Below are 27661 nucleotides of genomic sequence, written 5' to 3'. Positions count from 1 at the left end.
TTTTTATTTTTTAAATGTATTTAAATATGTTAAAAAATGTGAAAAGAAAAAAGAGAACCAAAAAAAAATTTTTACTGCCCAACGGTCAAGATGGGACGACATAGTAGCCACACCCAACTTCATTTATTCTATTAGATCTATTTTACAATAAAAGTGACTTTACAATTTGACGAAATATATCAAGTCACATCAGTTTATAAGATTACTTTTATGTAATTCATTTGTAGATAGAATATTTCCCATATATCTATATATATATTATATAAAAATAACAATTTTAAATTCATTACCATTTAATTTGTAGCTTAACCTAGATTGCTATTAAGCGCTAAAACTTTGAACTTCCAACTTTGATCTAGCTGCGCCCGTGTTTCAATATAAATTTGATTATTTGTTGTGGTTGAGTTAAAGATCATCATGGAGCAAGTACTCATTCATGTGTATTAATGGGGAGTAAATGAACGTGTAACTTTTCTCCATATATGGACCCGACCCACATGGAAACTTTAAAGATCGAGCTAGCTTCTGGTCAGATTGTTAGGTACTCAATGGCAATAAACTTAGAAATGTACTACAAGGTTTAATACTCGAAATCGGATTCCGATTGACTTTCAGAAATATTAAGGTAATATGGGCCGGCCGGCAGTCTTAAAAAAAGAGAAGGATTACTACTCGACCTAATAATTATCCAACCTCCTTTATAATTTTGGATGAGAGAGCATTGCGAAAATAATATGGGTTAGAGGCTGCGCAGGTCATGTGTACTCTATGGGCTACCCATTGTAGATTGCCTTAAAAGAGAAGTTTGTAATTGGGCTATACGGCCCAAATCTGTCGGCCTCATTATCCTACATAAATTAGGCTGGTGGTAAGAGTCCGCGTGACCGGGAATCTTTTTTCTTCATAAGGTTTTTTTTTTTCCCTAATTGTTGACTTCTCTAGTATAAGTCAAGTCAACAAAACTCACCGACTCCAAAAGAACAAGCTGGAGTCTGCAAAAAACGCGTGGGTGTTACGAAACCGGCAATTTCCTCGCAAGCACAGCTCAAACTACTAGAACATAAGACTGAATATGTCATGATGTTAAGTTAACATCCCTCCCGAAAACGAGCAATGAACCCTTCCACAAACCTCTCCATCAATTTATACTACCTTTGTATCATCAATCTCTGCTTTGCCCTGACGCATGCGGCTACATTTGTCATAACAAACAATTGCAGCTACACAGTTTGGGCTGCGGCTATACCCGGTGGTGGCATGGAGCTCGACCCACGGGGTGGAACATGGATAATTGATGTCCCATCTGGAACCAGTGGCGGTCGAATCTGGGCACGAACTGGCTGTGTCCATTTGGACGAAGGTAAATTATTAATTCTTGTTTCATCCTTTTCCTTTATTCACTTTAGTTTAAAAAAAAAAATGATTTTGAACATTGTCCAGCTACTGCTACTCGAAGAAAATTGAAACCAGCAGCATATTCCATCTCCCAAGAAACGGGTCCTCCCCATGTTGGAATCCTAGCGTCGACAATGTGCAGTAATGGTGGGCTTTTCCAATGCCAAACCGGTGACTGCGGTGGGCTTCTCCAATGCGAAGCCTATGGTGCACCCCCAAACACCCTAGCAGAATATGCACTAAATCAGTTGAACAATTTGGATTTTTTTGATATCTCTCTCGTGGATGGGTTTAATGTTCCCTTGGAATTTAGTCCCACCTCTAATGGTTGCACCCGTGGGATAAGATGTACTGCAGATATCAACGGGCAATGCCCCAATGAGTTGAGGGCTCCTGGTGGATGTAACAATCCATGCACTGTATTCAAGAGCAATCAATACTGTTGCAACTCTGGGAGTTGTGCGCCTACATCTTATTCCAGATTTTTCAAGGAGCGTTGCCCCGATGCTTACAGTTACCCTAAGGATGACCAAACCAGCACATTTACATGCAATGGTGGGACTAACTACAAGGTTACCTTCTGCCCTTGAAGAACCGGCTCAGAACTATCCTGCAGTATGCCTATGATGGGATGAGAACTTAATTAAGGGGCACTTGGCAAGCACACGTTGCAGTCTGCACTCTGTAGACACTGATTTCCAAATTTAGATTAGGTTGCTGTAATATCTTCACGGAAGACTCAAATGTATTAGAAAAAATGAAATAATTAAGCTAAAATATGAAATGCTTTGGCGAGAGAGACGGAGATCCCTAGGCAAAAGGGGATAAACTCGAATCCTCGTCCTTTTGGTCTGGAGAAAACCTTCAAGCCGGTCTGGTTGTTCTTAGTCAATTAACAGTCCTTCAATAACAGCCCTCCATGTAAATCTTCTATTTTACATATTGTGCATTTGCTTACACCTGATCAACAACTCATCAGAGTCCTCTCTCGCCCTCCATCACAGACTTCGTCCTCCACTCCATCCCAACCCAAACTAAGATCTCGACCCGATTCTCATCTCCAACAGCAACTCGATCCCTGAGCCAGGTGTAGAACGGAGCTTGACCCCCCCTAGCCGCCACAGACAGAGCTTGACCCCGAGAGAAAAATATTTGAAAAAAAAAAGTTTACACTATTCGTAAAAAAAAAAAAGTTTACACCATTCGTAAAAAAAAAAAAAAGTTCCAGCATTTTTGGTGGAGTGTTTGGCCATTCACCGGATTCAGAGTATTGTGCTCTTTGAAGGTCTCCTCCAGCACCAAAGACTGCTCCTTTGACAACCTGAGTTTCTTTCTTGACGGGTCCCCGCCGCTGCCATCTTCCTCGTCACTCTTACGAGAGCACGAAGCACTCTCAACCTTGTTTTCTTCTCCGTTTGGCTCTGATCTTTTGCTCCTCTTTCCGCTAACGCTCGATATCGTGTTGTTCGGTGAAGAAACCCCATTTTCATCCTCACAGTCCGCCATGGATGGCAACTGGTTCACGTCCACTCCACCCAAGAACGTCAAACTCGCATCTGGGTTTCGATTTGTGAACGCGTTTCTATGTGAATTTCAAATAAATATTTTCGATAAAATTTTCTAATAATTACTTCTGGATGGTAGAGAATCAGATGAAAAGGTTATTGAATCAGTTCTTTAATGTCAGAAAAATAATGTTGAAAGCCCTCATACAAAAAATAAAGGCAAGTGTTGTAATGGCTAGCAAATGTCACGGATCTGAGGTTGAAAGCTTATATCTTTATTATCCCGGTTTCTCACGGTTGCCATCGTTCACGGAGTTATGATACGGGGAAGGGGTTTCAAAGTGGGAGAGGTTCGTTCGCAGGGGAGGGGGAGGGTTACATTCGCAGGAAGCTGAAATTCATTTGTTATGGATTTTGATCTAGTGTGTGCTTCTGTAGTGTGTATTTTTACCACATTCCTACGTGTTTAATTATCATTGGAGGGCTGTTATTCTACTCATAACAGATGGGCTGTTCCGAAGAGGATCTGTTTGGTTTGTGTCTCTGGGGACTCAACAATCAGGCCCTTTCATTTTCCGAACTCTCGAAGTCTTGCACCGATTTTTCTCAGCAAGTCTTGACTCAATTTTTCCTTCGCCTTGTGTGCAAGATCGGACATAATGATTAATTTAGATCAGGATGAGATGAGATGAGATGATTTTAGATGAAAGTTAAAAAAATATTATTAAAATATTATTTTTAAATATCATTCGTATTTTAAGTTTTGAAAAAATTGAATTAAAATTTGAAAAAATTGAATTACTTATTATATTTTATATAAAAATTTAAAAAAATTATAATAATAAAATGAGATAAAATTAAATGCTTAGACTTTAAAAGATTACTGTGGATTGTACTCCGCAGCTACCAAACAGGCCATGCGTTCTTTTTAGATAAAATAATACTCTAATTTGTAATCTTTCAGAGGAGCAAATTTTGCATGCAAAGATGCTGATCTTTCCCTTCTTTTGTTTTTTGGTTTTTCGAGGTCTTTATTTTTGGGGAAAATTCGGGCCAGTTGTTTGAACGGATACTCATGTTTCAGATCGGATCGGAAACGGAGCTTTTGTGTCGGGTCGGGTCGGATGAACAGCCCGACAGTGCCTGATCCTCATTTCAGACATAATTGAGGAGCCCAACTTTTCCACCGAATAACAAGTTGAAGATCTATCCATTTTAGCAGGAAAGCGAGAAGAAACGAAATAATCAATCTTACAACAGTTATCTGACTGAAATCTCTCTCTCTCTCTCTCTCTCTCCCCCTACTAGATCTTCTAACCGGATGATACAGAGCATCAAGCTCTGATTACAAATATTACAAGAGATAAATAGCAAAAGCGCCATGCTAGGGATTTAAACAGTAGATTACTACTGATTATCCCAAGCAACTAGCTGCTAAGAGTTAACCTTTCCGTGAAGATCCTTATCACCCTCCGAGCAAGGTTGTTGAGAACTAATTCCTCCACAACTCGGCAAGCTCACATTTCCTGGGGCCAGGAATGAAGAACTTCGGGACGGTTGATGTCCTGCCATAGACTTTTCTGGTAAATCAAAATGGGATGAAATATCATTTTGAAAAAAGCTGGGTAAGCCAAAATCTGGCAATGCCAAACTACTATCCCTCTGTGTGTGAGAGATGTCAAGTTCTTCCTGGAAGCTTCCTTGAACTGCCAAATTATCTTCCACTGGTATTAAACCTGTAAGTGTCTTGAATGCAAATTCTAGGCATGGGTCTGGCCAAGAATCCCCGAAAGGAAAGGCAAGCTGTGGTTCTGGCATTATTATTTCAGTTTCAGGAAAATGCGGTTGCTCTTTGTGAACACTTTGGACTCCAAGAGGCAGTTGCTCTTTGGGACCAACTTGAACTTCAAGCGGCTTTTCGCTCTTGTTTGATGACTCCCCAATAAGGATTGGGGTGTTTATGTTGTTAGAGACACGATGTGCAAGCTCCATGTCTAGCCCGTCCTCAAGTTGTCGAGATGCTCCATCTGCCAAAACCACAGGTAAAGTAGCTTCACTTTCACTAGACTTACTCCTTGCATTTTGAATAGCCCGTTCGCTGAATTGGGAGTTGGCCACCATCTCAGGTTCAAGCCCAGAAAGCCGCTTTGAAGATCTACGAGGCAAATTAAGATCTGTTTTGTTCTTGGATTTCTTCAAGCTATCCTGAGTTTTTCTAGGGCTACTCTTTTTTATCCCACCCTCAAGCAAGTTCTCTTTAAGCTGGATATTGGCAGCAGGAGCCAAAACAGCCCCATAACTAGTAGTGTCCTCAAGTGGTAATGCACCTGTAAGAGTCCTGATAGCGAACTCTAGGCATGGGTCTGACCAAGAATTCCCAAATGGACAGCAGTGCTCTTGTTCTAGTACCTCATCATCCATTTTGTCAGTTTCCAGCATCTCTAGCGGCCCTTCGGAAGCAGCTTTGTTTTGAAGATGCTTTTTGCTCTCGTCTGATGGCTCTCCATGTAATGCATGGCTCGGGTCTGTAGAACCATGCTGTGCATTCACCATTTGTTGCCCATGCTCGAGCCGCTGAGATGCTCCATTTGACAAACCACATGAAGCCAAACCTGAATCTTGACCTGCTCCACTTTCACTTAACCTCCTTATTAAAACTTGAAAAGGTTGTTGACTTGAAACTGAGTTCACAACCTGCTCGGGTTCAAAACCAGCAAGTCTTTTTGAAGAACGGCAAGGCAAGTTAAACACTTTTTTCTTTTTGGACTTGCTTGAGGTAATCTTATTTTTCCTAGTGCTGCCATTTTCCTTCAGAGTCTCAACGTCAGTCTCAAGGTCATCATTCTCTTGCAGGATATCAACTGCAGGTGTTGAAACAGGCGCATTATTAGGAGGGAGACTTTTTGTTTGACTTTTTCCCTTGGAGCTGTCAGCTTTTGGCAATGCTGACCTTCTTGGAGCACAATTTTTCTTAGTTTCAGCAGAATCCTTAATGGCATCCTTCTGGACAATCTCAGCTGTGGGGGCAAAAACATCTCTCTGTTCATCAGATGCTTTATTTCCTTGTCTTCTCTTTGAACTCTTGGCTTCTGCTAATTCTGAGCCGCGCCTAATAAACCTTCCTCTATCTGCAGTACAAGTTTCAAGACGGAAAGTAATAAAAAATCAGATAAATTGGTTCACTATTGTACCACTCTGACCTGGACTAACTTTTAACATAATCAGTCAATCATGTTGGGAGAATTTATCATCATCCATGACCTCTCACCTGCAAAAAGCCTCCGTCTGGTTTCTGGGTGATTTAATTTCTGCCTTTTAACCGCAGTGGGTGGCTATATAAGACGGACAAAAGGCAAAGAAGAAAACAAGATTATAAACTCAGGATTATCCTTTAGAATAATGTCTTAACCCAAAAAAAAAAAAACATGGTTAATTGTTATAATAAATGGAAATCAGGCTTCGTTTGGGAAAAAAATACACTTGGTCCACGTGTTTTATTTTTCCCTTTTGATTCTTTTGGACATGCTAACCTCCATCTGTAATTAAGTAAAAATTTCAATGTTGAGAAAAGGTCTTCACATACATTTTCCTCCTCCTGTTCCTAGGAGCAAACATGTATTTTTTCAATCCAATATTATCCAATCAGGAGCTTTCAGGATGCAAAGTTAAAAGGATTCTAGAAAACTCAAGGGGAAAATCAAATTAGTGATATTTGGGATGCAGAAGGTAAATGGATTATAGATGACTTTCCATATCAGCTCTAAATATGAACCACGGTCCCCTGGCTTCTGGGTGGCAAGGCAGCAAAGGAAAAATAATTTTTGTTACAGGTTCAACGGGAAAATATAAATATAACCTCAATGCCTTAGATACTTTCTGGAGTCTCAGATCATATTTGTAATGGAAAGTAGTCAAAATAAGCAGAACTAGTATGCCAGTGCCTCACAATTAATGGAAGACATTTCTCGTAATGAAAAAGGAAAAGTATAGTGGAAACTCACACGACAGTCATCTTTTCTCTTCCTGAGAAGATATTTGGTGGTTTTAAGTCTGAGCTTAGTGTGGACTATGTTTACCTTTGCTTGATGCCACCTAGCTTGTTTCCTGACTCCTGAGATCTTAAACGTTTGTAGCAGAGTTCTTTCTTTAACTTTTTGTGTGGTTGTACTTCTTATCCTTTACGTCTTTCTATTAATACTACTGTTTCATATTCACCAATTCTGGTCTTCTACTAAACGAAACAGCTACAGCAAGGCCAGCAAGGAAAAATGTCCATAATGTCTGTTATTAAGGGATGAAACTACTTAATAAGACATGCAAAAACTTACAAATTTGGCATAACATTGTTACTGATGCATGTTCTATAGTATGTAGCCAGGGAACAAGAGAAAAACCATAAAGTCAGTAAAATGAATTACACAGAGAAAAGAACTCCATAATAAAGATAGAATTCAAATCATGAGAATAGTTATGGTAATAAACTTTGCTCACCAAAATATCTATTTTCCTCTTTCTGAATGTCTGACTACTGCGCTTTACACTTTCGAGATATTGAAACACCTGTGGCTTGGAATAGAATCTACATCCCGTCAATGGCTCAATGTAACACTGCAACAAGAATGTAGTTGCATAAAAACATGATAAAGCATTATCGTTGGTAGGCACAATTCAAGTAAAAATAGCTCTTAAGTTTTCTGAATAATTAATTGAGTGTTAAGAAAAGAAGTAATAAAATTTGCCTGCAAAAATTAATTAGCATAACACTGGAGTCTTGATGCATTGTTGTTTTCCTCTGGGCACATTATGTCAACTTACACACCCATTATGGATAATTAATGATTAGCAGCACGGTAGAAGTTCCCATTAGAACCAACAATATAGACAATACAAGGGGAAAAAAATCAACCACCAGTTATGTCCTAAAAACCAAAGACAGGTGGCATTAAACTGCAAACAAACCAGAGCATTGCCGCACCATTCATGCACTATGGAGTAACATCTTAGAGCACTGGCATTGGATCATCCAAATACCAGTGAAATGCAAAATTTGACTTATTTTACATAAGACTACCTATATCGAATTATCCAAATGGAAAAATATATGACTTTTAGCTACAGTGTTAGTGTTGTGGGTCATATATGACTGTCCACTGTACAATGACCAAAGCTTATTTTTATTCGATAAACGTCAGATGCCGGTTCCTTTTTGTACACTTCCTGCATCCATATCTCAAATAATTGGCGAGGTTTAGATAATTGCTGCACTTGATTGCTGATTTTTGTGGTGGGCAGATTTCTGCACTCTAGTTTGGTTTGTAACTAAAAAAAATTGTGGGTAATTTTGTGGGCAGATAAATGTATGTGTGGGCAGTTTGGTTTCAATTAATAGAACAAAAAAAATTGAAAAACAATATTATTGAATTTATAATATTTTATTATTATTTTGACTAATAGATGGATAATCCAATGTGGGAATAAGTTTTAAATAGAATAGCCAAATGCAAAATCATGTCATATTATGCAAATTTTACATTTGCATTTGCATAATCCAATGCTAATGCTCTTAGTATTGAACCAGTCATTCTGTATTATAACTAGCATGAACACGCCAGGGGGTTGGTAATATAAAATGGTAAACTTCCATGCAAGAAATAATTTATTTATTTATTTATTTATTATATATATAGGTAAACGGTAGTATTAATAAGGATAGGCATAGCCCAAGTACACAAGAAGTTATACAAGAGATAAGACCTATCTAGGTTGTTATAGAAGAAAGAAAATCATGTACATTTAGGCCATTAAATCTACAACTATGGCTCAAAGAAATAAGGTGCGAAAAAATAAAGCACGAAGCTCCTCTAGTGTCCGCTCCTTGTTTCGAATGTCCGCTCGTTACGCTCTTGCCAAATTTCCATACAAGAAATATGCAAAAATATTACTTAACAAAGGAATATCATACCTTGTACTTTGCTCCCATACCGTTGTTTCGGGCTTTCACCTCCATGTTCCAACCTTTTGGTAACCATTCGGGATTCTCATTTGTTTCTACTGCAAGCTGTTAAAAACCAAACAATGACTGAATAAAAGTACACAAAAATATGGTAAGCCAAAAACTAACGAACAGTTTGATGTTTCAATTTCATACTTACTGGCTTGGGATTGTTTCTAGAGTGCATTTTGATGTGCCTGCTTTTTGGAAGAGGCTTTCTGCCTTGACTGCTATTAACTTTTGTACGGTGGATAACATCTTCCTTGGAAAATAACTTCTGTCCAGTTTCCAAATTTGTGTAAATCTACAAGAGTGGAAATAAAAATATCATAAGCATCAGAGCAATTCCATAACCAGACAACCGATCCTAGTGTTTTTTTTTTTTTTTTTTTTTCTTTCAGTTTGAAAACTTCACTCTATAGCTGCCTATTCCCTTTCTAAGCCAATGATGAGTTCTAAATTTGTTGCTCCTTAGTGTTGCCAAGAGGAAAGAGTAAAAGTGGACATATAGCTCCAACGTAATCAAAGGCTTCCTAATTTTCCTTTTTAGCCCCACATATACTGCAAATGAAAAGATCTTGCATGTCATTATCAGAACTAAGAGATTAACAGATTTTCAACTACTTTGTGGCAGAAAAGTGTAAGGACTAACATAAATGTTGCTATAAATAATTGTGTAGAGACATTAATTGGTAGATGATGATTACATGAGATCTCGTTTATAAGTTTTAAAAAATCCCTAGGGTTTGGCTCAAGTGGTAAAGGCCTTGGGCTTAGGTCCAAGGTTCAAATCTCCTTGGGTGCAAACAATCTCTAGGGGCCACACCTCCTGATGAAAAATCAGCGATTTAACCAGTTCCGTGTAGGGAAACTTTTAAGGGTGCAGTGCATAGGACCGGGGTTTACTCTGCAGGGGTGGGTCCGAAGGACACTGCCTTGGAGAGGTTCCCCGACATAAAAAAAAAAGTTCAAAAAAATCAACATACGAGGAAAGGTTCCATGAAATTACTGTTTTCACCTACTGACAGTTGTCGTTTATATTATATGCATGTATAGGTTTTCCATGACATGCTAATTATTGACAGGAGAAAGAGTAATTGGTAATTGATTCCCAACGTTCCATGATTTAGAAAAGCGAAAAGACTTCTGATCATCAATTCTCTTCACTGTTTCGACAGCATAGCAATATAAATATCTCGTGCAGTGAACAAGCAAGATTAAGATCATTTTTTTTAATAAGCATGCAAGACTAAGATCATTATGAATTTATTTAAGCCAGACTACAAATTCAGAGGCAGCAACTCCCCTCAACAATACAGATGCGAAAGTAATTAGTACGAAAACATACACTCCCTCGACACTACAGATGCGAAAGCAATTAGTACGAAACCATACATATTTATTGGTTTACATAACGCTAATCTACAGGCAATCCTTTTCCTTTCACCATACACAAATTTTCCAACATCCAAGAAAAGAACAACATCAACAATCACATGATTGATGACATTCCAACTAACCTATAGAACTTGCATGAACTAAAAGGAAGAAGCACCGTGATCCATATGGTTGTAAAAAATAAGATTAGGTCTAACAGAGATAAGCAGTTAAGCACACATATTTGTCAAAAGGGGTCGATCATTCTGCGATTAACATCGTCGTGATTATATTCAGCTGTGAAGATACAACTGCAAGAGGTACAGTACTGAACAACAGTTAAGCTCTCTAGTGTTAGAAATTACCCTAATTTTGCGACCAGTTTTTTGGACTTTAAATTGGACTGTCCAGCCGGAGGGGAGCCAGTCCGGCGAGTTCCGAGCCACCATGGCACCGTAATCTAAGCTCTAAGGTAAGAATTGCCGGAACGGGAAGCTTTCACCGACGTTATCTCACTGTTGAATCTCCCACTCTCGATAAAGTCTCCGAGAGCTCTGCGCATTTAAAGAATGAGATAAAATGAAATAATGTGTATACTAATTGGATGAAAGGCGTGCGAGGCCACGTGTATTAAAGAGGTTTCGCTGGAGTTGGGACCGTTTATGAAACAGCTGCGAGTGAGTCTAACGTGGTCTCCGGATATGTTTACGTGATGCCGATATTTTATAAATATAAAATGGAGAAAAATCGACTGTCAAAGTTTTTTTCTTTTAATATTTATTGTTATTTATGAATGATTTTGAATAAATACTATAAAATTATTTTTGTCTTTCTCTAGTTCTAAGTCCTGGGTAGCTCGTAAAATCGGAACAAAATCTAAATCCATGAAAGATATGGCCATCATTAGAGAACCATGGAGTTCGGTAAATTTGACCTCCAGCTTAGTCCTCGATTGAATAGTGAGATAGAATGAGATGATATAAGATAAGATAATTTTATATGAAAGTTAAAAATTAAATAAAATATTATTAGAATATATATTTTAAATATTATTATTATTTTAAAATTTAAAAAAATTTAATTATTTATTATATTTTGTGTAAAAATTTAAAAAAATTTTAATAATTAGATAAGATAAGATAAAACTATTTATGTACCCAGAATCTTATATTTAACAGAAAAAGTTTAAGCAGTCCAATTCAAGGACTTTGCTGGATTTGGAATCTATCTTCCCTATAAATAGATCGGCTTGTACAATTCCACTCAAACGCCATCAGACTATATGTGACGCAATTTAATTTAAATATATTAATATTAGATATAATTTTAGAGGATATAAGTTTCACTTGCCATCTCGAAAAGTAAGGTTCATCGTTAAGAGAATAATTAAGAATAATTTTTTCATTTTAATCTCAAATTTATATATTTTTTATAAGAAATATACGAATTTATATATTTTTAATAAGAAATATACGAGATTTACATACATTAAAACTAAAATATAATAATTCCATTCAATTGGTCTAGTTGTAACTCTACAGAGTCACAGACTACAATTACATCTATCTAGTCAGTACTATACTTGTATCCTACCCTTCTAAAAGGATCATTTACTCTTAAAAAATTTGTATTCATTTACTAAAACGAGTGATAGATGATTAACTCATTCCATACTAAAAATAATCACAAGATATCTTGAAACATAGATTCTTATTTCCCAATAAATTATAATATATTGCGATCTATATAATTGGCCGAATCTTGCAAAGCCATTTCATGTAAGTTCAAATAACGAACATCATTTTTCAAACGGGTAGTCTTTAATAATAATCTACACCCAACATTTAATTATTAGCATCAAAGTAATGGGCATTAAGAAAGTAATCGTAATCGAGATCGATTTATACACAATATGCAGTACATAATCATACCAGTGTCAAAGCCTGAATATGAAAAGATCTTTGAGCAATCATATTCACTCCAAAGTTTGGAGCCACACCAAAAAATATATATAAAAGTCAACCAGCTATGCATGAATATTCTCATCGAATAGTGTAATTTGAAAACTTTTACTCTCCGTACAATCTATATGATATAATTTGATTTGTAATATTTAAATTTTAAAATTTATCTTTAAAATCAATTGTGCCGTATAAATGATGTGAGATGTAAAAAGTTTTTAAATAGAATTATTCTGTTATTGTATAATGAGATTGAATAACCCAATCCATAAAAATAAATAACTCTTTTGAAGCTTTCCATAAATACAAAAAAAAAAGCCATAAAAAATGTATATAATAATAATAAAGACATTAACGAATAATGAGTATATAAAAATAATAATTAGATAATAATAATATTACATACAGTCGTAGAATGCGTAAATATCATATAATCGTTTTGAAAAATAGTGATATTTAGTATTAAAAAATTAATTTTTTTTATATAAATCTTGTATTTACTGATATTTTTTAAAAAGATTATGCGACACTTGCACGTTCTAGAATTATAAATATAATTTTTTATTAAATAATAAGGAAAAAGAATTATCGAGAAAGATATCGTCCACCTTTTTTTTGAGGCATACTGTCCACATTTCTTAAAATAAAAGAACTTATAATTAGATAATGAGATAAGATAAAATAAATTGAGATGATTTATAAATAATAATAAAATTATTAATTAAAATAAGATGATATGAAATCACCTTTACATACAAACAGGCCTTGAAAAGATATAAAATCTTATAAACCCAACGAATCCAAGTATTTAGCCGGAACTGTGAAAGGACGAGACTCTCAAAATCAGGTCCCATCTGGGCCCAATAACTCCACCTTAAACCCTAAATGAAAACCCATATTCGTCGTCCTTATTAAACACCATACGGTTGTATATCCTGCTCGCTCTCTCCACTCCATCTTCTTTCCCTAGCTCTTTGTACTATCTTCACCCCATTCCTGCACTCGCTCATTTCGCTCTAAACCAAATGTCCCCAGGCGCTGCGACCGTTCTAGAACGTCCCAGAACCTTCTCGAAGCTCCTATGCACTCTCGTCTTCACCAGACCCATGGGCGGTGGGCCCCGGACCTTCCCCGGTGGCGTAACTAAGTGGCAATGGAGGCGCATGCACGAGAAACAAGCCAGAGTGAAAGAGATGAGACGCATTGAGCAAGAAAAGGAGCTTTATCTGGCTCGAATTCGGTCCTATATAAGGGCTAAACTCTCTGGTAAGTCCGACCCACCTATAAGCTCGAACCCTTCAACCGGTGGCGGCTCGAGGAGCACCACCGATCACATTAAAGCCCTAGCTAATCGCTTCATGAAAGAAGGAGCCGAAGATTTGTGGAACGAAGACGACGGTCCGTTGAAATCCTCGCCGCCGCGGGGACCGAATGGATGGTCAGGGTTTATTGGATCGAACAGAGATGATTGATCGTATCGCTGATCGACTTGAGGAAGCCGGTATGGGAAAGGCTGGAAAATGTGAATTTGACAAACTCGAATTCCGTAAATACAAGGAATTATTCTGTGCAAAGCCGGAGGCGTTTTCGAGAAATGAAACCTCGGACGAAGTCTCTCGGATTACGGTCCGGTAAAGGAGCCAACGAAGCCCTTTGCAAAAAATTTGGGGGGAAATTGTGAGGATTTGAACTCGAGCAGTGTGAAACGTTTGGTTCAAAGGAGAAGGTTCTGTAGTTACGATTATTTGGGTTTGGATTTCGAGGGAGAGTCGGCTACGTATTCCGCGGGTAATTGTGGGGAAGGCTGACTGTGGTTGGAGAGGACTTGGAGGATGAGAAAGTTGGAATGTGAGGTGGGAGGGGAGTGAGGAAGGTTGGGAGCAGTGCGTCTCTATGAAGATCGCTAAAAGAGTGCGGCTGCGGCTGCGGCTGCGGCTGTTGGAAGAGGAGAGTGTTTTTTGTGAGAGAACTGGGATGGGTGGGATCCTTGTATGCACCCCCTCAGTATTTCTGGTACAAAAACTAAATTGTATTAAAATCCCGTAGATTTATTTGTATTTCATTCGTTGGCGTATAAAAGTGTAGTTTTTAATCTCTTGGTAGATTTTTTTTTATATATATATATATATATATATATATAGGCTAAATAAAATTTTATTGAATTAAATAAATAGGCAATTGGCAAAGTACACAGGAAGTATTGATAGGTTTGTCTTTCCGATGTATAGTTGTATTATGTATAGATTATCAGGGTTTTTGAATGGGAAATTTCTCTGTGCTAACAGGTTTGATGAATGCGGCATATCTTCAATGACAGTCAAGGCACACACTGCTGCTGGTTATGTTCAAATGACACGGGTACAGGAGGCGGCTGCTCTATCTGTTTGCCTTAAGGGTATGTTAGCTGCATCTTTGGCCATGCCTGTTGCAATCCTTCGTTATGTTCTTTACTGAGCTAGACGTTGTTGATAATAAGCTCCCCTTATTTTCTAAGAATTCAGTGTTTTCATTCATTAAAATACCGTAATAGCATTTATATGCATTTCTGAGTGATATCATTCAACGGCCAACTTTGCGGTTGAAATGTGCAAGTATGTGTTTAGTTACTATGACCTTTTAAAAGGTGAAGATCTGAGCGAGGTTGGATGTCACAACTGCCCGATTGGGATGAGAGAGGTGATGTCCTGTTGGCTCGGTTTGGATTGAGAGGGGCTTTCAACTCATCTTATCTCATGTTTACAAATTTTATAAATTTTTACATAAAATATAATAAATAATTTAACTTTTTCAAAATAATAATATTATTGAAAAATAATATTTTAACAATATTTATTTAACTTTCATCTCAACTTACTATCCAAACCTAACCTTAAGATGTTGTGAAACTCCAAGGGATTGGCCTAAGTGGTGAAGGCCTTGGTCTTGAGATATTACTCCTTTCAAGATCCAATGTTCAACACTTCATGAGTGCAAATCCTTTGGGGCTGCACCTCATGGGTATTAAATGCTTTTAATACATTTAACCAATTTCGTGTAGAAAAACTTCTGAGGGTGCATTACTTGGGATTGGGGTTTACTCTGCAGGAGTGAGTCTGAAGGGTCCTGCCTTGGAAATGTTCTAAAAAAAAAAAAAAAAAAAAAAGAACTGAACATGTTGGGGAATTGATCTTAGGCATGAAACTGGAGCCTTACATCAAATTGGTAAATGAACTATCTATAGGATTAATGTGTAGCAATATGAATTTGAGTGCCAGGGTGAAGTGTTAAGTGTCATGATTAGGTCAAGGTTTGTAGTGCTTGATGTTGCTTGTAGCTATATTATGTTGTCATTATTATATTGACTTGAAGATTCCAGAAAAATCATCCGAATTCCTTCGTGCTTTTATAGAGTGTGTTTGAATATTAAACTGAGTTGAGTTGAGATGATAAAATATTATTAAAATATTATTTTTTATTATTATTATTATTTTAAAATTTAAAAAAATTGAATTATTTATCATATTTTATATTGAAATTTAAAAAAATTATAATGATAAGTTGAAATGAGTTGAAATGAATTTCCATTTGAAACAAAGCTGTAGAATGGTTTACTGACAAAACACATCCATCCAGTGTCCTTTCTAATAATCAAAGAAAAGACCAGATGTGATTTTTCGATTGACCCAGAAATCAATAATGCATAGTGATAATAATGTTGTTTATAAGAGAATTAGCAAGTTGTGCGGCTGCTGACTATCATTCATTATTCATTCTACAATGCCAAGAATGAATACATCAGAGCACTGAAGATGATCCGAGCAACTTAGCTCTGCTCATGCGGCAAACAACCCAGTAAGCAAAGACCTCAAAGTTTGAAACTTTCAAGTTTTTGCAACTAGAATTGTGAATCAAGAGATGCAAGATACTTCACCTACGAAAATAATTACACAAAATATATTTCAAAAAGTCCAAATTCGCCAACCTTAGGGTTCTTGTATCTCAAAGAAATTAGCCTAACTGTAGAAGGGCATGCTTATAAAATTGGGACCCTGTGATAATCATATATTCTTGAGTGGAGCTATTATGCCGCTTTACTCTTATCGCTAGTCGTACCGTCGAGTGATTTTTTTTTCATATTTTTTTAATATATTTAAATATTTTTAAAAAATAAAAAAAATATATCAATACATTTAAAATTATTTTCTTAATTATTAAGTAAAAAAGTAATAATAATTTTTTATCAGCGATCAAAGTTGAGAGGCATAGTAATTTTATTCAATATTCTTTGGGTTATCCTGTTCAATTCGCAATCTATGAGGCATCTGCTTACCTGTGAACTTTGTGAAGCTTACCTAGGACATGTGTATCAGGGGCGGCTCCAAACAAGGGCTGTCATATTAAAATAAATAATATAGTAATTTTATTTTATGAAAAATATTAAAAGAATTTTATTTTATATAAATATCTTCCGTCTAGAATATAATTGTGAAAAGAATTAAAAAATATATATATCTATATCGTTAAGGAAAATGCTAGATGCCGACGATATATCTATATCGTGTCCATAAATCTACCTCTCTAGTCGCCGACAATAATTGTGACACAAAGTTTAAATAATCAAAACCCAAATAGATTAGAGATCCAATTAAAGAAAAGTCAACGCACTCACCATTTAACAAACGATCTTTCAAATCTGCACTCCTCCCCGCATGCAAAAGGACTGTATTAACCCTCAACCTCTGATAACAAATCAAGACCTCCCCACGTATTATCAACCCCCATATGCTAACGAACTTGACTCACTTGACACTTCGTTAATCATTCAAAGGCGTATGTTTACTCTGGCAACCGTGCTGAAAAAAATGAGCTGAAGGCAAAAGATGCAGCTTAAAATTGCAAAATGGATTGTTTGTAAATTCGGTGACAAGAAGAGGTCATAAGTTTCTATCAACACAAAAAATGAGAAAATTACAAATCTACCAACATAATAGATGCCAATCGCCTAGAGAATTGTAAATCTACCAATATAGTGGTTCTTTATATGAAAAATTGCAAATCGCCCAAAAAAGGAAGAGAGGATGCGAAAAAAAAAAAAAAAAGAAAAAAAAAGAGAGAACGAAATGCAAGAGTTGAAGGAGAGAAGGCGATGACGGAGAGAAAATAGAAATAAAAAAATCTTTTAGTTGGTGAACACTAACTCACAAATTTGACTTTGCATTTTCATTTACTGTATCTCACAATTTGAGTTGAATTGGTTTGATTAGTCCAATACAATTAATTTTGAAAAAATTTAGTTAAAATTTAGACTTGACTAGCATTTGATGAGTTCAATGCTAATGCAATCCATATGTTCATGAAGTTGAGTCACTTGGCCACTTTGTGAATCATTCAAAGGCGCATGTTTTCGCTGGTAATCCGTGTCCATATGGTTGAAAAAAATTAGCTGAACTCTGAAGACAAAAGATGCAGCTTAAAATTGCAAAATGGATTGTTCGCAACTTCGGTGACAAGGAGAGGTCATTTCAGTCATTTCAATATAACTAATTGTGGATTTTGGCTCTATCTTCACAAAAGGTTGTCTGTTCCAATATTAAAAGAGTCGAGCCCTGCCTGCATTCGAGGACATACTCAATTATAAGCTGCTTCCTCTGCCTTTTGTTTCAACAAGATTAGTTCTTTCTCATCTGCATATTCATGGGGATTCAGCATCTCAGGCTTCCACTTCTGGTCTTGGTGGTAATACTCGCAATCAGCCAGCAATCAACTTGCCGCCATATCCACAAAAATATGGTTGAAAATACCAAGCAAACAGATATATTCGACTCCTCTTCCCGGTTTTCATGGCATTTCTCCGGTAGAGCCCCAGAGGGATCAGACAAAGACGATAACGACCCAACTTATGGAGTTTCTTTACCGGCAGTTCCAGGGGGACCAAACCCACTTCATAACTGATCGGCCTTCTTGTAAATCTTGTTTGTGTTGAGTGCAGAAAGAATTTTTGCAGTTTGTATTGTAATTGTTTTTTTTTTTTTTTCCTCGGAAAAATGTAGAGCAGAAAGACTTCAAGGAGAAATGTGAGCTATCGTAAATTTGTAGGGTCTGAAGAAAATGTAATCTTAGTTGATTTTATAGTAAATACAATTCATAAAAAAGCATGCATAAATAATTGCTCAACGCAAGAGATTCAATCATATAATTTGCTGGAGTTTTGCTTCTCACAGCGGAGCTGCAATCCAATCTGGAGAACGCTTTAGTTAACAAGATAGATGATATGATTTTGGAATAAAATAATTTGCTTCAATGTGCGATATAATGTCATTTTTCTTAGGATAATATTTGCCTACACCAGTAACAGTATGCACACTGATTTTCAGCGAATTTGCTTTCAAAATATTAAATTTGTTTCTATAGTTAAATAGATCTTAATTACAAATTGGATAGAAATGAAAGTATTTTGGAAGAAAAAGAGAGATTTGAAATTATCATATGTATAAAATAAACTTGTAAGACAATGGGTCTAATTATAGACAAGATGTTACGAGAAGTTATAAATTTTTGTGTGGCTAAGGGCTCATTTGGATACTTGTAGTTAGAATATTGTGATTTGTACTTAAATGATCTATGAATAGTAATAAAATAATTTGAGTTAAGATATTCTATTAGATTTTGAAAAAGAAGAGAGAAAATATTGAATAAAAATATTACAAAATTAAAAAAATTGTTTGAATATGATTTTTTAATATAATTTTTGTTTTGAAGTTTAAAAAAATTGTATTGATTTTTGTGTTTTATTTAAAGTTTGTAGAAGTTGTAATGATTAGATTAAAAAATTAAATATTTAAAATTAAAAATTATTTTATGTTTAAAGTTTTTTTAAAAAATTTTAAAAAATCTCTCATAAAATTGGTTTTGAACAGAGATAGATATTTTGGACCTATTGCCAAAAGATAGTTCTTGAATTTGGTCCAACGAACATCGGCACCCTTCAACCGGTAGGGCTGCTGCTCTCAAGGACAAAGAGCTCGATTAATTCATGAAAGTGTGAACAAAGAGTTTCTGCCGAAAAAAAGGGAACTGAAGTACAACGAAATGAACGGGATGGTTCAGCCACCGAACTAAACGAAATGTTTTTTTTAAGTGATTTTGCGCATTAAACCACACACTAATATTAAATATAAGATAATCGTTTAATAAAACAATACTTATTAAAGATAAAAATAATTTTCGTAAGATATATAATTTTATTCTTTTCTTAAATTTTTTTTTTAATAAAAAAAATTATATAATTATTGATACTAAATTTAGTACACCAAATCTGCTAGATGGGACAGAGTTTTGTCTCATGTGTACTTCTTCCTCTATTACAAGGTCAAACAATATTTGTTTGACTTAATTAATAATGTAACCTCCTTGACTAAAGACCAAACATGAATGTGCATGACAGGTTTCGTTATATGCTTATAAATCTATTCTGCTTATTATATTTAAGGTTACAGCATAGAAAACTAAGGTTTGCAAGCAAGAACGTCCTAGAGGACAGAAATGTTCATGATCTCATGAGATAGTGAAGCTGAAAATGACACCAATGTTGAAAGGAGCTGATATTTTCATCCAAGACATACGAAAAACTGAATCAAAACCATACCCATAATTTTATACGGTACATTTAAGCCAAAACGCGTGTTAGGAAATACATACTTCACTAACTCAACCAATTATCAAAATTCTAAAGTTGTTCACATGGACGGCGACAATTATAAAAAGCATGGCCGAAAGATAAGGAACAGCTTCATTCGAGTTGTTGTTCACATCTCGAATATTAAAATAATTTATATGTATATTATTTTTTAAAATAATATTAAATATTGTTAGACTCACTTCATATCTTTATTAATTTCTTGCTTATTTAAAACTTTAAAATTCGAATAAAAATTTGAAAATGCAGAGATAATGGCATAATAGTACCAAAGCATATCATTTATCCAAAACAATTGTTACGTCGCGATAGTAAAAGATGGTCGTACTTTCTAGAATATGATTTCTTCTAATTATCAATTAATGTCTAAACACACGTTCATATGTGGTTATATTTTATTACAATTATTAAAAAAGAAAAGAAAAAGAACACTACTTCTAGATATTCACCAATTTCAACTTAGAATTAAAATAATAATTTAGGAAAGAAGAAGGCCACTTTTGAAGCTGAATATCTAGAAAACCATGAACAACAGACACAAACTTGAATTAAGAGACGTCATTGATTACGAAAAACAAAAGATGTCGATGCCTACCGCGTACAAGACTACGAAGGAAGATGTCATGGACTGACACTGCGCACAAAAGCAAGAGGTAAATAAACTATAAATATGTACCCATAAGTTTAACTTCAAACCAAGAGCAAAACCATAGAACTTTCATACAAGGCGTCGTCTGCATTGCTGGTACATACTCGCGTTTATATTACGAAACAGATCAAACGACCATGAATCCAGCTGGGACGAACAGGTACTTAATTTGTCTGTTCTGAAGTTTTTAGTCTAATATAAGTCTGAGATCCTAGTCTTTTGATTGATGACATGACATCCTTAATACCCACCGTTTCTTTGCTTCTGCATTTTTTTCAAACATTTTCCTAGGATTGCAGTTGTAACGGGGGCCAACAAAGGGATCGGATTCGAGATATCTAAACAGCTAGCCTCAAATGGAATCAGGGTGATATTGACTGCGAGAGATGCGAAGAGGGGCAATGAAGCTGTTGAAAAACTCAAGGCTGCTGGATACTCAGATGTGGTCTTTCATCAACTTGATGTGACCGACCCAGCTAGCGTTTCTTCTTTGGCCAGTTTCATAAGTACCCAGTTTGGTAAGCTTGACATATTGGTACGTAACCCAACTCTCTCCAGGCATTTCTTCTTTAATCTGTTGATCATACAACTTTTGCTAGTGAAGATTGGCAATGATTGAAAGGGAACATGTCATTACTTCTAATTTTATCAAACCCCTCACTTTTAACTAGTTTATATATCTTCTTCTTTCCCTAAAATGGGGATAGAGATATCTTCTTCTTTCCCCTGTTTTAGTAGCTTTGATATTGAAAAGTTTCAAAATTGCAGGTAAATAATGCTGGGGTTAATGGAGGCATAGTAGACCCGGATCATCAAAAGAACCTAATACTAGGGTTTGATAAAGTAAGTGTTTGAATGTTGAATGTTTCTTTTCTCCACTGTAGTAAGCGACAAAATCCTTTGGGGAGTTGAAAATAAGCATAGATCTGGAAATTTCCGAATTCAATATTCTATATCATTTACAAAACTGAATACCATTGTGCAGATAATGGGTGAAAATGCCATGTCCTTTAGGAAAGTTATGAGGCAAACATACGAACTTACTATGACTTGTCTACAAACAAATTATTATGGGATCAAGCTAGTTTGCAAAGCTCTGATTCCACTTCTACAATTGTCTAATTCACCAAGAATAGTAAATGTCTCGTCCATCTTGGGACAACTACAGGTAACATACTAGTAGTTTTATTATGTACTTTAGATGCAACCAAGTGATCTCTTGTGATAATTCAAAGCAGAACTTGGGGAATCTTAATCGTTGTCTCTGATAATCGTCCATCTTGGTGCTGAAAATTGTTTGAGAGATTTTTAAATGGGTATGTTTTGTGTGTCAGCTTATTTCGAATGAGAATGCAAGGAAGGAGCTAGGAGATGTAGATCAACTCACAGAAGAGAAAGTGGACAAGGTGGTGGAAGGGTTTGTAGAAGATGTCAAGGAGAACCTGATAGACGTCAAAGGCTGGCCTACAAATTATTATGCTTATATTGTCTCCAAGGCAGCTCTCAATGCTTATGCAAGAGTTCTGGCTAAGAACTATCCTAACATTGCCATTAATTCGGTTCATCCCGGTTACGTAAAGACGGACCTTAATCACAACTCCGGGGTGACGACTGCTGAAGAAGGAGCTAAAGGTCCTGTAATGCTGGCTTTGATGCCTGAAGGTGGACCTTCCAACCTCTTCTTTGACCAGACAGAAGTGTCAACCTTTTAGCTGATATCTGATACAGTACATGAGTGCAGTACTCGTAGTTTGTTCAGTTCATGCAATTTGGTATATGTTATTTTTTTTTTTACTTGGAGTGGAGAATGAATAAAAGCTAACCAACCATGTTCAGGTTAAGCCTAGTATATTGCAATTTGTTTTTACGTTGTAATATTTTAAGACTAATATATGCGCATGAAAATAAACGTGCTTTGACAACTTGTCATAGCATTTGGATTTTATTATATATAGACAGATTACATTTATGTCAGGATATACACAATAACACAAGGAAACTTTACATACAAGGCTTAAAGCAAATACGATATGTACAGAACAATTTCTAGAATAGAGTCAATCCGCATCTGTGATTCTGGAGACGTCAATCGTGGAGTCTGTAATCATGGAGTTATTGACGTTAGACAGCTTGACATTAGTTGGTTGCTTTACAGTACACATGTTTTAGAGACATGCAACAAGAATGGTTAGAGAACATGCATTTAGTGAAACGTATGTACAGTAAGGCATGGGAAATTGGACGCAAACGATCACATAGAAGCATTAGAGTAAATTTAAAATTAGAATTATTCTATTATCAAGTCGTATTGTACGAAAACACATTTAGTAAAATGTTTACATGATATAATTTGATTTAGAAGAAAAATATTAAAATTTGAATCTTATAAATCAAATCTTACTATTTATGTGACGTGAATAATGTGCTTTACACACTGACTTGAGAACATAATTTTTCTTAAAATTAAAATTAACCCTCAAAAAAAAAAAAAAAAAAAAAAAAAAAAAAAAAGGGAAGAAAAACTGACCTGAACTCTTGCTCCTATAAAGTAGAGCAAACGGGAAAGAAGGCCTTTTGAAATCGAATGCCAAGAATTTAACCCGGCAAAACTTTCATTAATAATGCAAGTTTGGAATCACACTAACCAACAAATGAACGTAGCGATTACAAAGGTTTAGCATTTTACACGAAGATTTCTAAGAGATTAGATGGATTGGGTTCAACATAGAAAACCCCAAGCCCACGTATCTCTTAATTGGCTATTGAGATCCCCCAGACTTGACTCTACTCATTTTTGTAATTAAAAATTGGTACAAATTCTATAAAATTTTATCAGAATTTACAGAAATTTACTGAAACATGATCTGATACTAACTTGAAGATTTTTTTTTTCTTTCTTTTAAATCTCATTAATTATTTTCAAATGAAATTACTAGAATGTTGCATATTTTAATTGTTTTTTCAGTTTTTACACCAACTGAAAAAATATTAACATTTGTCAAAATTAAATCCATAAAAGTCAAACATAATTTAAATAATAATAATATTTTATTGAGTTGTTGTGTAAAAATAGTAAAGTATTTGTGTTTATACCATTTTTGTTAAAAATAACTTTAGAAATACTTGATTTGTGCCAATTTTTATTAATTGGAAGCTTGAAACTGAATCTAAAGGAAGCCCATGCTTTTATTTGGTATAATTAAGCCATAACATAGGTCGGCAGACTTTGTGGTCAAGGAATTTATGGGAAATGCATACCTCACTAGTTCAATAGATTATCAAAATTCTTAAGTCAAAAGGCCACTTGAACGGCCACAGATTAGACGAAAAAAAGAAAAAAAAAAGAGCAATGGAGGATAATACTAGGACATATCTAACTTAATCTATTTTAAGTTCTCAATCCAAGACCCCAAATTAAATTGGGGTTTCAATCCGAGACCCCAATCTAGTTTTGATTTTCAAACTTGAATTCCTAAATTATATTAAGTTTTCGAAATTGAAAGCCCAAGCTATATTGGGATCTCAATTTGGGACCCCAATCTGAGAGGTTGGGGTTTCAATTATCCCAATATAGTTTGGGGTCTCAATCCGAGACTCCAATTTAGTTCAGAGTTTCAAATTTGACACTTCAAACTAGATTATGCCGTTTTGTATGATTTTAAGAACCCTTAAATTAGTTTAATACTTTTCATCACGTCAGACGTTTGATCGTTTGCCGAAACCATAGATAATAGATTATTCTAGTGTTGGTGATATAAATATACAACTCCAAATCCAACACTAGCACCACGTCCCCTACAACTACCATGGGCGGCTCAATGCTTAGCTAGGCAAGTTATAGTCAATTGCGTAATCCCCCCACCATCCAAGTCCAAAATCATTAATAGTCCTTATTAAGAAATGAAAGCCCTTAAATCCAGTAAGAAATAATATTGATATTCTAATTATTTAGAAAATAATATTAAAAGGGCCCCAAGAAAGAATTTTTTTTAAAAAAGATAACAAGACTAAAGAAATACTATTTTTAATTAATTAATTAAAAAAAAGATAACTAACCTTATAGTTTATATAAGAGAAAAGACCTGTACTTATGGTAATTGAGAAAAACACTTGCAATATTTAGTGCATAATTTCGTAATTAAGAAACAGTAAAAACCTGTAGTTTTTATGTTTAACATAATAGTTTATCACATTATTGTATCAAAAAAAAAAAAAAAAATAAAGCTTTAATTGATCCGACCCCACCCCCGCTAATAGATTGTGCTATATTTATTTGACAAATTTGATTAAATTCGAGTGTACTAGAAACTACGAAGAAAGCTGACGTCATGTCCTACGCACAAAATCAAGAGATAAACCAACTATAAATACGTATACCTATAAGCTAAAGTTTAAACCAAGAGCAAAACCATAGAAATTTCATACAAGCTAGGCGTCAACTGCATTGGTGGTACATACTCACGTTTATAAGAAACAGAAACAACGTCCATGAATTCAGCTGGGACGAAGAGGTACTTGAAATTTGATTGTTTTTAAGTTTTCTGTCTAATATAAGCCTGAGATCCTAGCTAGTCTTTTGATTGACGACATGACATCCTTAATACCCAACGTTTATTTGCTTTTGCACTTGTTTCAAACATTTTGCTAGGATTGCAGTTGTAACGGGGGCCAACAAAGGGATCGGATTCGAGATATCTAAACAGCTAGCCTCAAATGGGATCAGGGTGATATTGACTGCAAGAGATGCGAAGAGGGGCAATGAAGCTGTTGAAAAACTCAAGGCTGCTGGATACTCCGATGTGTTCTTTCATCAACTTGATGTTACCGACCCAGCTAGCGTTTCTTCTCTGGCCAGTTTCATCAGTACCCAGTTTGGCAAGCTTGACATATTGGTACGCAACCCAACTCTCTCTAGGAATTGCTTCTTTTATCTGTTGATCATACGACTTTTGTTTGTGAAGATTGGCATTGATTGAAATGAAATATGGCAATATATACCTTTTAACTATTTTTTTTTTTTCCTTTTTGGAAGAGCTCGGTACCTTAATTATATTAAAATCCTCACTTTTAACTAGTTACTATAACTTTTCTTTCCCTAAAATGAAAATATACATATCATCTTCTTTCCCACTGTTTTAATAGCTCTGATATTGAAAAGTTTCAAAATCGCAGATAAATAATGCAGGGGTTTTTGGAGCCATAATAGACCCGGATCATCGAAAGAACCTAAAACTAGGCCTTAATGAAGTAAGTGTTGGAATGTTGAACGTTTCTTTTCTCCATTGTAGGAAAGAAGGTTTGTCAAAAGTAGTATTCAAACATTTTTTAATCAATATTCTACATTATTTACTCTGCATATAACCATGATGCAGATAGCAGGTGAAAATGCCATGTCCTTTAGGAAAGTTCTGAAGCAAACATACGAACTTTCTACGAATTGTCTACAAACAAATTATTATGGAATCAAGCTAGTTTGCAAAGCACTCATTCCACTTCTTCAATTGTCTAATTCACCAAGAATAGTAAATGTCTCCTCCATCTTGGGACAACTACAGGTAACATATTAGTGATCCCTTGTGATAATTCAAAGCACTTGGGGAACCCTTAATGGTTGTCTCTGATGATTAGGTGCAAGATCCGAACTTTATGGAAATTCTATAAACATTTGGTGCTGAAATTTTTTTTGGACCAAGTCGGAAAGATTTTTAAATGGTCTGTTTTGTGTTTCAGTTTATTTCAAATGAGAATGCAAGGAAGGAGTTAGGAGATGTAGAAGAACTCACAGAAGAGAAAGTGGACAAGGTGGTGGAAGGATATCTAGAAGATGTCAAGGAGAACCTGATAGAAACCAAAGGCTGGCCTACAAATTATCATGCTTATAGTGTCTCCAAGGCAGCTCTCAATGCTTATACAAGGGTTCTGGCTAAGAACTATCCCAACATTGCCATTAACTCTGTTCATCCAGGTCACGTCAAGACGGAAATGAGTCACGACAGCGGGGTATTTACTGTTGAAGAAGGAGCTAAAGGCCCCGTAATGCTGGCTTTGATGCCTGAAGGTGGACCTTCTGGCCTCTTCTTTGATAGGACTAAAGTGTCAACTTTTTAACTAATATCTGATGCAATTCTTCGATTCATGCAGTTTGGTATGTCCTTTTTTTTTTTTTTTTTTTTTTTTTTAATTACTTGGAGTGGAGAATGAATAAAAACTATCTAGCTATGTACATGTTAAGCATATGGTGTCAGACAGAATTTAGATTAATTTGACAGCTAGTTTTGTATGTCCTTTTTTTTTTTTTTTTTAATTACTTGGAGTGGAGAATGAATAAAAGCTATCTAGCTATGTACATGTTAAGCATATGATGTCAGACAGAATTTAGATTAATTTGACAGCTAGTTTTGTATGTCCTTTGTTCTTCTTCTTTTTTTTTTTTTTTAATTACCTGGAGTGGAGAATGAATAAAAGCTATCTAGCTATGTTCATGTTAAGCCTACGACGTTAGACAGAATTTAGATTAATTTTAACATCTAGTTTTAACAAATAATCGAAGCAGGGAAGATAAAAGATTCGTCTAAAATACAGAAAACAACTCTTTTTTCAATTGAAAATGATCAAAACTTTAGAATGTTCAACCAAACTCACAAATTAGGCTGAAATAACTGTATATTAGAAAATATCAAGATTTTACTAAAAATAAAAAAATCTTAATAAACATACCAAAAATAACGTAAATAAAGAAGCTATCTACCAAAAATTTGGCCAAAAGTGAAATCAAAATCATTTCCCAACTGAGAAACGAAATATTATCATAAAAGGAAAAATAATATCTAAAATTAGATATTTGAAGAGAAAATAGCTAATCTTGGGCTTGAAAATAATGCACACCAAGTATGGTTGTGTGACCATGATGTGCGCGTCCAAAAGAGTTTTTTAAATTGGGATTATATACGTGAATCTAATATTTATAGGTAAAATTATGATCAAAATACCGATAAGTGCTAAAAAAATGTCTCAAATTAAAGAAGAATCAGTGTTTCCTATTTGATTTGCGTTGACCTGCCGTCTCGAGATGGTTCAGCTCCATCAACCTACAATCTCAAAGATCAG

At 35.3% G+C, this 27661-nt stretch overlaps 4 protein-coding genes across 5 annotated transcripts; 3 read left to right on the top strand and 1 right to left on the bottom strand.

The window, feature by feature from the left end:
• The first annotated feature begins 1032 nt into the window (after nt 1-1032).
• On the top strand, nt 1033-2179 carry LOC121237613 (protein P21-like). Its single transcript, XM_041134444.1, has 2 exons — nt 1033-1360; nt 1441-2179. Exons 1-2 carry the CDS (start codon nt 1114-1116, stop codon nt 1983-1985), a joined length of 792 nt encoding a protein of 263 aa, XP_040990378.1. The 5' UTR covers nt 1033-1113; the 3' UTR covers nt 1986-2179.
• A 1900-nt stretch (nt 2180-4079) lies between these two features.
• LOC121237527 lies at nt 4080-10882 on the bottom strand. 2 transcript variants are annotated; one of them, XM_041134295.1, is made up of 6 exons: nt 10635-10882; nt 9053-9196; nt 8863-8958; nt 7392-7508; nt 6169-6232; nt 4080-6028 (listed from the first exon to the last, which is right to left on the bottom strand). In XM_041134295.1, exons 1-6 carry the CDS (start codon nt 10716-10718, stop codon nt 4335-4337), a joined length of 2199 nt encoding a protein of 732 aa, XP_040990229.1. In that variant the 5' UTR covers nt 10719-10882; the 3' UTR covers nt 4080-4334. The 2 variants fall into 2 exon arrangements, with proteins under 2 accessions (XP_040990229.1, XP_040990230.1); XM_041134296.1 differs by lacking the exons at nt 7392-7508; nt 8863-8958; nt 9053-9196; nt 10635-10882 and adding an exon at nt 6431-6451.
• Nucleotides 10883-20465: 9583 nt separating this feature from the next.
• Nucleotides 20466-22449, top strand: LOC121237603 (salutaridine reductase-like). Its single transcript, XM_041134431.1, has 5 exons — nt 20466-20714; nt 20846-21089; nt 21323-21397; nt 21540-21722; nt 21889-22449. Exons 1-5 carry the CDS (start codon nt 20692-20694, stop codon nt 22264-22266), a joined length of 903 nt encoding a protein of 300 aa, XP_040990365.1. The 5' UTR covers nt 20466-20691; the 3' UTR covers nt 22267-22449.
• Nucleotides 22450-24947: 2498 nt separating this feature from the next.
• On the top strand, nt 24948-26715 carry LOC121237602 (salutaridine reductase-like). Its single transcript, XM_041134430.1, has 5 exons — nt 24948-25065; nt 25203-25446; nt 25727-25801; nt 25927-26109; nt 26285-26715. Exons 1-5 carry the CDS (start codon nt 25043-25045, stop codon nt 26660-26662), a joined length of 903 nt encoding a protein of 300 aa, XP_040990364.1. The 5' UTR covers nt 24948-25042; the 3' UTR covers nt 26663-26715.
• Nucleotides 26716-27661: the final 946 nt, after the last annotated feature.

The sequence above is a fragment of the Juglans microcarpa x Juglans regia genome, chromosome 6S (assembly GCF_004785595.1).
Source record: "Juglans microcarpa x Juglans regia isolate MS1-56 chromosome 6S, Jm3101_v1.0, whole genome shotgun sequence".
Classification (NCBI taxonomy): domain Eukaryota; kingdom Viridiplantae; phylum Streptophyta; class Magnoliopsida; order Fagales; family Juglandaceae; genus Juglans; species Juglans microcarpa x Juglans regia.
Note: the sequence above shows the minus strand (reverse complement) of the source record. Positions and strands in the feature narration are given on the sequence as shown.

Bases quoted from the DNA above. Each gene is read 5' to 3' on its own strand.
- LOC121237613 (XM_041134444.1), top strand. From the start codon at position 1,114: ATGAACCCTTCCACAAACCTCTCCATCAATTTATACTACCTTTGTATC. The intron at 1,361-1,440 runs GTAAATTATTAA...AACATTGTCCAG, and splicing joins CTGTGTCCATTTGGACGAAG to CTACTGCTACTCGAAGAAAA.
- LOC121237527 (XM_041134295.1), bottom strand. From the start codon at position 10,718: ATGGTGGCTCGGAACTCGCCGGACTGGCTCCCCTCCGGCTGGACAGTC. The intron at 8,959-9,052 runs GTAAGTATGAAA...GGTTTTTAACAG, and splicing joins CTAGAAACAATCCCAAGCCA to CTTGCAGTAGAAACAAATGA. The intron at 6,029-6,168 runs GTGAGAGGTCAT...CTTGTACTGCAG, and splicing joins CAGACGGAGGCTTTTTGCAG to ATAGAGGAAGGTTTATTAGG.
- LOC121237603 (XM_041134431.1), top strand. From the start codon at position 20,692: ATGAATCCAGCTGGGACGAACAG. The intron at 20,715-20,845 runs GTACTTAATTTG...ACATTTTCCTAG, and splicing joins AATCCAGCTGGGACGAACAG to GATTGCAGTTGTAACGGGGG. The intron at 21,090-21,322 runs GTACGTAACCCA...TCAAAATTGCAG, and splicing joins TTGGTAAGCTTGACATATTG to GTAAATAATGCTGGGGTTAA.
- LOC121237602 (XM_041134430.1), top strand. From the start codon at position 25,043: ATGAATTCAGCTGGGACGAAGAG. The intron at 25,802-25,926 runs GTAAGTGTTGGA...ACCATGATGCAG, and splicing joins TAAAACTAGGCCTTAATGAA to ATAGCAGGTGAAAATGCCAT. The intron at 26,110-26,284 runs GTAACATATTAG...TTTGTGTTTCAG, and splicing joins CCATCTTGGGACAACTACAG to TTTATTTCAAATGAGAATGC.